Source organism: Periophthalmus magnuspinnatus, chromosome 11 (genome assembly GCF_009829125.3).
Source record: "Periophthalmus magnuspinnatus isolate fPerMag1 chromosome 11, fPerMag1.2.pri, whole genome shotgun sequence".
NCBI classification, from domain to species: domain Eukaryota; kingdom Metazoa; phylum Chordata; class Actinopteri; order Gobiiformes; family Gobiidae; genus Periophthalmus; species Periophthalmus magnuspinnatus.
Window position 1 is genome coordinate 32,342,404 of NC_047136.2, and position 12,272 is coordinate 32,354,675.

The following is a 12,272-nucleotide window of genomic DNA, read 5'->3' on the forward strand; positions in this document are numbered from 1 at the left end:
TGTCTCTGTCCTTTGACTGTGTCCTCGGACTCTGTCCTCTGACTCTGCCTTCTGTCTCTGTCCTTTGACTGTGTCCTCGGACTCTGTCCTTTGTCTCTGTCCTCTGACTCTGCCTTCTGTCTCTGTCCTTTGACTGTGTCCTTGGACTCTGTCCTTTGTCTCTGTCCTCTGACGCTGCCTTCTGTCTGTCCTTTGACTGTGTCCTCGGACTCTGTCCTTTGTCTCTGTCCTCTGACTCTGCCTTCTGTCTCTGTCCTTTGACTGTGTCCTCGGACTCTGTCCTTTGTCTCTGTCCTCTGACTCTGCCTTCTGTCTCTGTCCTTTGACTGTGTCCTCGGACTCTGTCCTTTGTCTCTGTCCTCTGACTCTGCCTTCTGTCTCTGTCCTTTGACTGTGTCCTCGGACTCTGTCCTTTGTCTCTGTCCTCTGACTCTGCCTTCTGTCTCTGTCCTTTGACTGTGTCCTCGGACTCTGTCCTTTGTCTCTGTCCTCTGACTCTGCCTTCTGTCTCTGTCCTTTGACTGTGTCCTCTGACTCTGTCCTTTGTCTCTGTCCTCTGACTCTGTCGTCTCTCTTTATCCTTTGACTCTGTCCTCTGTCTCTGTCCTCTGACTCTGTCCTCTGACTCTGTCCTCTGACTCTGTCCTCTGTCCTTATCCTCTGACTCTGTCCTTTGGCTCTGTCTTTTGTTTCTGTCCTCTGACTCTGCCCTGTGTGTCTGTCTTTTCTCTCTGTCCTCTGACTCTGTCCTTTGTCTCTGTCCTCTAGCAAATGTGGTCTCTTGTGAGGTTTGACATGGTGTAATGTTCCCTCCTGAAAAACAGACCTGGAGTTGTGTTTTGTTTATTTCACACGTTTGAGTAACACTTAATTATTAGTTTGTCTACATCTCCAAAGCTCAAAACGCTCTGTTGCACCTTATGATGTCATGAAGTGGTAATTTTTAAGTTAACAGATCCTTTTACCGTTTCTTTAGTAGGAATTGTAAGTTTCAGGGCTGAAATTATCTAAATGATTCTAGTGAACGTGTATGGAGTTTAAAAACACAGTGAAGCACTTCCTGTTTTACCACATGACATCACAAGGTGGAAGTGTGTTTTAGTTTGAGAGAAGCAGGATTGGCCTGATAAATATATGTGAATAAAACAAAACACAATTGAGGTATCTTTTTCATGAGGAAGCAATATTATAACAGAGATCTGAAAATTACATAATATGGGCCCTCGAAATGTGCTGTTTGTATGTAAGGTCTTGTGTTTAGGAATGAGTAAATTGAAAATACATCCAGGGACATCCATTGGCATTCTAATCGACGCCTTTGTTATAGCCCTGTGATGAGTGTGATGGTGATGAGTCTTCGTGTCTCTTTCAGGTCACTCTCTCAGGCTCAGTGCTGATCCACAGTGGGAGGAAACCCACCTTGTTCTGGGTGAGTTTTGGCAAAGTTACACTTACATCTAAAACAAGCAGATTAACACTCGGTTTAAATATTTCAGTATTTAAATGTTTCAGTAATTTCGTGTGGTATTATTTGCTAACACATAACATATATATAATCATCAAAAACAATGTATTAACATGTAAGTTTCACTTTCATTTTCTGTGGCAGCATGAGTGACGTAGGCTTGTGGACGGAGCATTGCACAAAATCTTACAGCTAACCGAGGGTTTGAATAGGGCATGGGAAAGATTGCTAGATTACTGAAGCATGCATAGATGACATCTAAAACATGTTTTTAATGAGGGAACAACACACAATTGGTTATGTATAATACCCCCTCTTTAAAATCAACTTTGAGTTTTTGTTTGTAATTATGGATGGATGTTTGGTCCATTTACAAATGGACCAAACATCCATCCATCCATTTTCTTCCGCTTATCCGGGGCCAAGTCGCGGGGGCAGCAGTCTAAGCAGAGAATCCCAGACTTCCCTCACCCCAGACACATCCTCCAGCTCCTCTATTGGGACCCCAAAGTGTTCCCAGGCCAGTCGAGAGACATAGTCCCTCCAGCGTGTCCTGGGTGTTCCCTGGGGCCTCCTCCTGGTGGGACATGCTCGGAACACCTCTCCAGGGGCGTCCAGGAGGCATCCAGAACAGATCCCCGAGCCATCTCAGCTGGCTCCTCTTGGTGTAGAGGAGCAGCGGCTCTACTCTACTTGTATCCGCGATCTTGTCATAACTCAAAGCTCAGGACCATAGGTGAGGGATGTAGATTGACCAGTAAATCAAGAACTTTACCTTTCAGCTCAGCTCCTTCTTCACCACAACAGTCCGATACAGCAACCGCATCACTGCAGATGCTGCACCGATCTGGTCAAAAACCATGGCCTTGGATTTGAAGGAGCTGATTCTCATCCCAGCTGCTTCACACTTGGCTGCAAACAGCCCCAGTGCCTGCTGCAGGTCCTGTCTCGATGAAGCTATTAGGACAACATCATCTCCAAAGCAGAGATGAGAGTAGTAGTTCCTGAACCGGACCCCCTCTGGCCCTTGGCAGTGCCTAGAAATTCTGTCTATAAATACAAGGAACAGAACTGGTGACAATGGACAGTCCTGGTGGAGTCCAACCACCAGGTGGTAATCGGTTGAGAGCTCTGCCCCTCTCTTCACTGAGTGTCCAAGACACGTGGCTGGAGGTCAGATGACACAACAACAAAGTTGATCATTGACCTCCGACCTAGAGTGTCCTGGTGCCATGTGCACTGATGGACACCCTTGTGCTCGAACATGGTGTTCGCTGTGGACAAACTGTGGCTAGTACTCAAGTCCAATAACAGAACACCACTCGGGTTCAGATCAGGGAGGCCGTTCTTCCCAATCAAGCCCCTCCAGGTGTCACTGTCCCTCAATAGAACAACAGAGTCCCCGTTCGATGCTCTGTCTAGTACCCCTCTCAGGGACTCCCAGAAGGCCATGTACTCTGCACTGCTGTTTGGCCCGTAGGCCGACACAACAGTGAGAGACCTGTCCCTGACTCAAAGACGCACTGGCTCGCCGCCTCTCCAGGGTGGGGCCCTGGTAATGCTGGTCTGGGCAACATAACTGGCCTCGATGTTGAACTCACCATGAGGGGCTTTTGGACAAAAAGAGACAGAGAACTAAATAAATGCAAAACTAAACAAAAACGTTGACATTTTTTCTCCCATCCCCATCTCTCATTGTTCCAAATACTCATAGTCCCTCTGGGTGGGGTTACATAACCGTTTACCGACAATAAAAAAAACCATGAAATTCTGCTGCTTTCTGCAGTGAAACCCACTATGAAGATGTCTAGCAGTTTTGCAGTTTTGAACTGGAAGTCAGTGGTAGTCAAAATCAATAGCCTATTGCAGTTTACATTGAACAAAATGTAAAACAATGATCTGTTACAGTTTAATACTAAATTGTCTCGCCTGTCCTCTGTCCCTTTTCTACCATTTTATAATGTTATCCTCTCATCAAAGACATGCCTCAAGAGGTTTTAAATGTCACCCATGCATCTAGTGATCTTTCCCAGGCCATATTCAAACCCTCCTTATGGTTAGCTGTAAGATTCTGTGGAATGCTCAGTCTACAAGCCTCAGTCACCCATGCTCCCACACGACAATTCTCTATAAATGTACCAAAACCTTATACAAAACTGTACACAGTAACTTGATAATCCTGATGCCATATGTAGTTTCATTAACATGGTGCACGCTAATTGTGTTGAGATAGTGCTCTCAAGGGGGAGTGAATACAAAATACATTAAATACAAAAGTGAAACTTATAAAAGTTGTTAATACAAAACAATAAAATGTAACATGGTGATCTAAATATGTTGTGTTAACAGTTAATGCCCCATAAAAAGTAAAATACCCCTTCTTTAATTTTAAGATGCCGTACCTGATCTTGTCATGAAAAACAAATTGTTTATTTTTTCAGCAGTCCAGTCACTTTGCTAACACATTTGTAGCATTTCGATGAGTTTATGAGTGGGTTTCATAATTTACCAAGGACTTGAGACCTGTAACCATTCAAGTTACTCTTCCACAACTGTGAATCCGAGATGAGTCCCAAGTTGTTGTTTGATATGTTTGATGAGTCATGTCATATCTCCTGTATTAAACAACACAAGGTTTAAACTATTACTACGACTATTCAGAAGCTCAAAATACTGCTCCAGGCGGATTGGGGCGATGCGCTGAGCAGACATGTGTTTTTCGGCTCTGCACTGGATGTCTTGTAAAATACGATTTTTTTGACTCGTTTTGAACATAAATTGCCTCACTGGGTGTGTGATGTCTTTACATGACTTTTTCAAACAATCTGGCACAAGTAAGAAGAGAGAAATGGGCAAACATGGACCTAAGGCTAAAGCTAGCTGTAACGACCCGTTAGTAAACTACAGCCAAGCAGACGAGGTCATGAGGACATGAGGTCATGGACGACACCGAGGTCACGGGCCTAACGAGTGACTATTGAGATGAACACGATTCTATCATGGATAAGGTTACTGCTAGTATATTACGAATATTGGATGACAAGCTGAAACCTTTGAATGAGCTCTCTGTAAATTCGACAGTTTAATGGAGAGGATGGATACGGTGGAGCAGAGGGTGTGGGACCTGGAGGATGTCGCGGTCACGAGCCTCGTATTAGCGCTTTAGAGGCCCAGCATCAGAGAGCACTGGAGAGACTGGAAAGTTTGGAGAATCAGAGCCGAAAGCAGAACGTAAGAATCATTGGGCTGCAAGAGGGTGCTTCGCCAGTGGATTTTTTTCAAAAGTGAATACCAGGGGGGGTCACGTGATGCACACTACAGGATAGACGTACTTTTTTTTCGCCTGCACACTGGGCTTGTGCAAACCATTTCTGAGACAGCTAATTTGCCGTATATTTTGCTATAGTAGAAGTTAATAACTCCAACATGTCCCTGGAAAACGTTTTTGTAAATCCTCCATCGAATAAAAAGAAGGGAGCGAAAATGGGAGGACGCAAGACTAATGCTAATGCTAGCATTGCTTACGCTAGCCAAGATGACACCGACACATCCGCTGAGAATTATGCCAATAGGGAGGCTGGACAGGTGGCTACAGGGTGCGAGGTGGAAAGTGTCGAGACAAAAAACTCGCATCTATACTCAAGCCAGTTAACGAACTTTCTGGCAAATTTGACGCAGTTGCCCAAAGACTGGATGATGTGGAAAAGCACGTGTCCAACCTGGAGGACGCATCTGCAGCCACTGCACCAAGGCTGGATGGCATGGAGAAATCTCTTAAACGAGCACTGGAACGACTTGACAGCTATGAGAATCAAGTCGTCGTCAAAATATAAGGATTACCGGACTTAAAGAAGGAAGGGGAAGGGGCAGGGAGCCAGTGACTTTTTTCAAGCAGTGGATTCCTGAAGTTTTGGAAATGCAAGAGAAACGGATCAAAATGGAGAGAGCGCACCGCACAGGACCGCCAACTGGACGAGGCAAAGACGGGCCTGTTCTTGTGAGACTGCACAACTACACTGATAAAGGAAGGATCCTTTACGCTGCGATGAGGAAGGGAAGAGTGGAAGTGGATGAGAGGCAGATATCCTTTTATCAGGATTTCTCTGCTGAAGTGGTTAAAAAGAGGCAAGAATCAGCACCTGCACGATTACGGCTGCGGGAGGCAGGTATCAAGTACGCGTTTCTTTACCCAGCGGTGATCAAGATCTTTCATCAGAACGGGAAGACTACCATTCTCTCCAATGTGGAAGAGCTCAACAACTTCATAAAGACACTTTCCCTGTGACTTATGATTCGCCATTCATATGAGGTAACAGTGTTGACACTGTTTAAAATGGTGTGGTATTTCCAACTGGTTATATTGTTCTAAACAAATAAGTGTGTTATTCGGGATATTCACTGTTATTTTAAGTTACATGTTTATTTTGGCACTTTCATGGCATACTTAAATGCGGTCCAGGGAGCAGTGCATGAGCTGGTTCTCTTTATTTCAGATTCGTTGCCCCATTATACTCTAGTCTAGATATTAGAGTATGAAGAGATTATATTTGTTCCTTTTTTGTACTTTATTTTGCAGGCTGTGTTCTCTTGGACACGAGCCTACACGAGTTAAATCCAAGCTTTGTGTTCTGTTTTTGCTTGGATCATCTTAAGTTTTGTTCGTTAGCACAGAGAGGTTTCTTGAGACATGTTTTAGATTCAGCTTTGTTGTTCCAGATGCAGCACAAATATACTAAACAAAATGTAGATGAATATTAGGATACATACTTGGAATATTAAAGGTTCAAATAATCCAGTGAAAAGGAAAGCCATCCTAAATACTTTAAAGAAAGATGGAATACAAATAGCCTTACTGCAAGAGACTCATCTCACAGATGAGGAACACAAAAAATATTTAAGGGAGTGGGTAGCCTACCTAGGGTAGGTGGGTAAGTCTATTTTTCATCCTATTCAGCAAATAAAAGGGGGGTATATTAATAAACAAAAAGTTGCCGTTTGTAGTTACAGACACATTTAAGGATACAGAGGGTAGGATAATTTTAATCAAGGGTATTTTATATGGAGAAGTTATTTTACTGGGCAACATCTATAGCCCTAACTTACATGATGAGGACTTCTACGCCCTTCTTTTCAACCAACTTGCAGAGATGGACTCTTCAAATATACTGAGAGGAGGTGACTTTAATAGCTCTTTATGCCCCATAATGGACAGATGCCCCCCACTAAACACCCAATCAAAACAAGCAAGGGCAGTAAGGAATATCTTAGACGAATTTGAGTTAGTGGATGTCTGGAGGCATTTTAATCCTTCAGTGAAGAGCTTTACATTTCATTCATTGCCTCGTTCGTCAATGACACTCATTGACCACATATTTTTGTCAAGGCACTTGACACACCTGGTTCAAGTATCAGATGTAGGTATCATTGGAGTTTTTGATCATGCCCCGTAAGTCTCGTGATGCAACTACCAAGGCAGCTAAAACGTACAATCTCCTGGAGGATGAACAATTTCCTTTTTTTTAGATGATGTCTTTATTAAACTTATGGAAGAGCAGACTGACCTTTATTTAAGTGTTAATGATTACACTGGGTTACAAAAAAAATATTTTTGAAAGTTGTCTGTGTTTTTTCAACTGAATTAGGACCATTTTGCACCGCTGAATCCAAAAATTATGTCCATTTTTCTCAGTCAGGTCAGGTTTTTATGCTAATTTGATTTTGAAAAATCCAATCTTCTGACTAAATTGATTACAATTTTGTGACATTATCAGTTGATGTTCTTTAATATTTTTTCATCCAAAAAATGTTTTAGGAGATAAAAAAATAGTTTTCTAACAGAATGTATTAATTAAATGTTACGTTATGTTAATTGATAAAGGTAAGTACATGTAAATTGGAACGTTACGTTATCATTGTGCAAAATTCAGGACATGAACTTCTGTTTTTATGAACCCCTTGAATGCTCAGCAGCAGGGATGTCTCTCTTCAGAGTCCAACAGTAATCAGCCATCATGACTGCATCCCAGCGTCCCTGATACCTGGTCTCCATCTCTTTTATGTCCTGATGGAATCTCTCCACCTGCTCATCACTCAGTGATCCCAGATTCTCAGGAAACCTGAACATTTAGCTCCTTTTGGGAAAAAGGATGTGGAGCATCATCATTAAAACCACATTGGAGGAATCTTTGTCACTGATGTCAGGAACTTCTACAAAGACAGGTACTGGAATTTCATCACAGTGAGCTACAGGACGACGTGCTGATTCACGGTCAGGATACTTGAGGCTGCTTCGGTTCTTTCTGTTGTTCCCAGTCACATCAATAGCCCAGAAGTAGCTCTTGATGTCAGCTCCAAACCATGGGAATTCCAAACTTCAGACAACTCTTCTTGCCTTTATGTCACTGACGCAGATACTCGGTGCATGACTTCCATACCATGTGTGGCGCCCAAGCTTCATCTTGGTCACCAAGTTTAATACCAAAATAAGCATGGTAAGCATGCTTTATGAAACTTGTGACTTGATTCCTGTTAGGAACATTGGTGTATTCACCGCAGATGTAGCAGAATATGTCAGGCTTATTTTTGCAAGATCTTCTAGTCGAAGCCATTTCATTCACTTGTAATATAAAAAAAAACAATTAGTCATAAGTTGGCACATGCAAAATCTTCAGAATTTGTTTATAGCGAGAAATATAACAGAATTTTGCATCATATGACGTGAAAATACTCATACATGTAAACAAAATCGTCCAAAAAAAAAAAAAAAAATGTAGCTTAGTTCAGAACGTTGACCTGATTGAGCAAAACCAATTTGATTTTTGGATTCAGCACATCAAAATGATCCTAAATCAGCTAATAAATCTTAGACAATAAATTTAGTGTTGACCAGTGTAATGATGATGCTGACCCAAGGGTTGTAGGAAGGCAGGAAGAAAACCTAAGATTAAATTGGAAATTTTACAACTTTCAAAGGAATTAGGAGGTTGGGACGTGCCTAAGATTGAAAACTATATGCTTTCTATACATGCAAGAATAATTTCAATGTGGGCCTGTGGAAATTAAACCCTTTTGTCCTATAAATTAGATAAAAAGGATAAGGACTTACCACTTATGATTAAGGACAACTATTTGATTAACAATGCTATTAAAACATGGAGCCTTTTAAGATAAGATAAGATATGCCTTTATTAGTCCCACAGTGGGGAAATTCCAGTATTGCACCACACAGTTAAAGAACAGAAGGAAAATGGTACATGCAATAAAACAAGATAATAGATAAATATCTTAAGATAATAAAAAAAAGAGACTTAAAAATAAACTAAAAATAGACTCTAATATAACATCTCTGTAAAGTGACTTGAGTATTGCACATAGGTGTGGTTGAATGACACATGTTCAGTGTTAACAGTGTTCATTGTACAGTCTGACAGCAGCAGGAAGGAAAGACCTGTGAAACCTCTCCTTCACACAGCGAGGGTGAATCAGTCTGTCACTGAAGCTGCTCTCCAGGGCAGACAGAGCGTCCTGCAAGGGGTGAGATTCATGGCCCAGCATAGAAATGACCTTAGCCAGGACCCTCCTGTCCCCCACCTCCAGAGGACAGGCCAGGACGGAGCTGGACATCTTGATGACCTTGTCCAGCTTCTTCCTCTCCCTCTCTGTGATGCTGCTGTTCCAGCAGACCACACCGTACAGGATGGCTGATGCCACCACAGAGTCACAGAAGGTCTTCAGGAGTGGCCCTCTCACTCCAAAAGACCTGAGTCTCCTCAGGAGATAGAGCCTGCTCTGGTCCTTCCTGTACAGTGCGTCTGTGTTGTGAGTCCAGTCCAGTTTGTTGTTCAGATGAACACCCAGGTACTTGTATGAGTCCACTCTCTCAATGTCCCTTCCCTGGATGTTCACTGAGGGGGCAGTAGAGTGGCGTCTGCGGAAGTCCACCACCATCTCCTTGGTCTTCTCTGCATTGATGATGAGGTGGTTCTGTTGACACCAGTTCACAAAGTCCTGTGTTAGTCCTCTGTACTCCACATCGTCATCATCCTTGATGAGGCCAATGATGGCAGTCATCAGAACTTCTGCAGGATGCAGCTGTCCGTGTTGTGTCTGAAGTCTGCAGTGTAAAGGGTGAAAAGAAAGGGCACGAGGACAGTGCCCTGGGGCGCCCCCACACTACAGGTCATGAGATCAGACACGCAGTTCTTGGCTCTCACAAACTGGGGCCGGTTTGTGAGATGGTCCAGGATCCAGTCTGCCAGGTCACAGTCCACCCCAGCAGTCTCCAGCTTGTCCCTCAGGAGCAGTGGCTGGATGGTGCTGAAAGTCAGTGCTTTTAAAGAAAATGTATGGGAATAATCTAAAATCATCTACTCTGACCACACTGGTGGACAACCCAGATTTGGTAACAGAGGGAACTGGTCCTGATCTCAGATCATGGCAGGAAGCTGGCATCAGGAGGATACATGATCTATGGGACAACGGAAAGTTCAAGTCATTTGAAGAAATACAAGCCAAATATAAGATCCCTGCTAAAGAGTTTTACAAATATCTCCAGCTTCGGCATTTTGTAAAATGAAAATGGAAATCTCTGGAGTTCACACAGGGCACTAATCTTCTAACTATTTTGGATTGTCAAAAACGGGGGCATTTTGTCTCAAGATTTTATTCTGAGCTTCGAGGGATGAAGAAGGACAGGCTTAAATGTTTACGATTATCATGGAATGTCCTGCTTAAAACAACAATTGACAATGAAACATGGGAGAAAATTCTGATATTGCCGCCTAAAATATCAATATGTAATCGACATAAAGAAATGTAATACAATATCTTACACAATGTTTATATCTCTCCCTACATATATAGCAAGTACACTTCGGGAATTTCTCCAAACTGTCCTAAATGTAAATTAGTCCCGAGGACCAGATTTCATTGTTTATGGGGGTGTAAGATTATACAGTCATTCTGGGATGTCGTGTGTAGAGAGGTTGGCTCTGTTGTGGGGCGGACCCTGTCTCCCAGTCCATTGCTTTGTCTTTTGGGGTTTATACCTGTAGACTTGATGGCTCACAAAGATGTAATACAATTCCTCCTGATGCTGGGTAGAAAAACTATAATGTCAAAATGGGTTGGTAGTGATGCCCGCTCTGTCCAAATATGGAAAAATTTTATATCTGAGATGGTGACTTTAGAACGGTTAAGATATTGCCTCAGTGGTAAATCCAATCTTTTCAAAAAATGGGAAAATGTTCTGGACTGTCTGAAAATTAAAAGGATAGAGGTGTAATACTGACAAAAAATGCTGAATGTTGCTTTCATCTTGTTATAAATGCTGCATCTGATATGACTCATTTAATTATTATCTCTTATTCTCTGCTGTGCTGTTGTTCTTTGTGTGTTTGTTTTTTTACTTTAATCTGTATAAAGCAAAAATTCTATAAAAATAATATTAAAAAACAAAACAAAAAGTGGATACCAGAGGCCCTGGGCTTACAGAGGGATCTGCTGAGACGTGCGGGTGAGGCGGGACCGTGCGCTGCCTTGGTTCGGCTGCACTATTATTCTGATGCGCAGAGGATTCTCCGTGCTGCGAGGGCGAAAGGTAATGTGGTGACGGCAACAGGTACAGTGTCCTTCTACCAGGATTTCTCAGCGGCCGTGGTGAAGAAGAGACAAGAGTCCGCTGATGCACGGAGAGCACTCCGAGACGCGGGGATCAGATATTTCTTTTTGTATCCAGCTACTGTCAAGATATTTAACCCCGATGGCTCCAGTCTCTCCCTCAAGACCACAAAGGAGATGAAGGACTACGTGATAAATCTGCCAGGAGACAAATAAATGGAGGTCCAACGACTCATACTTGTTATGCAGGTTGATTTCTGAGGCTTATTATGCTGGCATTAGTTGATTATTAATGAGCCACTATGTGTATGTTTGAGTTTATCGGGTGTTTTAGAATTCCCCTTATAGCTGTACTTTTGTTTTGTTTTATTTGTATTTGTTATTTGGTGGGGTTTTTTTGTTTTTTGTTTTTATCTCATCTGTTATGAGAGGGTTGTTTGGTCCAGGCCTTGTGTTGAGGTTTTGCCTGGTACTAGTTCTGTGGAGTTTATGTTTGGGGTTGCAGGCTGTTTTATTGTATATTTGGCAAGTAAAAAAGAAAAAGAAAAAAAACAAACAAAAAACTATATTTACATAAATTATATTTAATATGTCACTAAAGATAAGCACTTGGACTGTAAAGGGGTCCAATAATGTAGTTAAGAAAAACTCCATTCTGAATACCTTGAAAAAAGATTCAGTCCAAATTGCTTTCCTGCAAGAAACTCATCTTACTGATGACGAGCATAGGAAGTACTGCAGAGAATGGGTGGGTCAAGTTTTCTATTCGTCTTACTCTACAAATAAAAGAGGTGTCTTAACCTTAATACATAAGAACCTCCCATTTACTGCTATAGTTACCCATAAGGACAAAGAAGGAAGGTATATTTTTGTAAAAGGTGTGTTATATGCGGAAAATGTTGTTCTTGGTAATGTTTATGCCCCAAACATACAGGATGAGGAGTTTTATACAGAGTTACTTGGGCAATTGGTGGACATGGAATGTGATAATGTAATACTGGCAGGGGACTTTAACTGTGTGTTGTCTCCAGAGCTGGACAGACTTCCTCCACAATCTACTCTAACTACGAATTCTAAAGCACTTTTGCAAATTCTTAATAAGGTAGATCTTGTTGATATTTGGCGGCATCATAATCCACTCTTGAAACATTTTACTTTGCACTCATATCCTCATCTTTCGGCATCCCAT

The 12,272-nt window shown here is 42.2% G+C and overlaps 2 protein-coding genes across 2 annotated transcripts in view; one reads left to right on the forward strand and one right to left on the reverse strand.

Moving 5' to 3' along the window:
• Positions 1 to 12,272, reverse strand: part of pex11b (peroxisomal biogenesis factor 11 beta) — a 217,894-nt gene that overhangs the window by 175,525 nt on the left and 30,097 nt on the right. The gene's annotated exons all lie outside the window — the stretch shown is intronic.
• LOC117393368 (uncharacterized) overlaps positions 1 to 12,272 on the forward strand; it is a 44,249-nt gene that overhangs the window by 19,182 nt on the left and 12,795 nt on the right. The window contains exon 5 of the mRNA XM_033991487.2: positions 1,373 to 1,429. Within this exon, the coding sequence (XP_033847378.1) occupies positions 1,373 to 1,429 (57 nt within the window). The remainder of the gene's footprint in view (positions 1 to 1,372; positions 1,430 to 12,272) is intronic.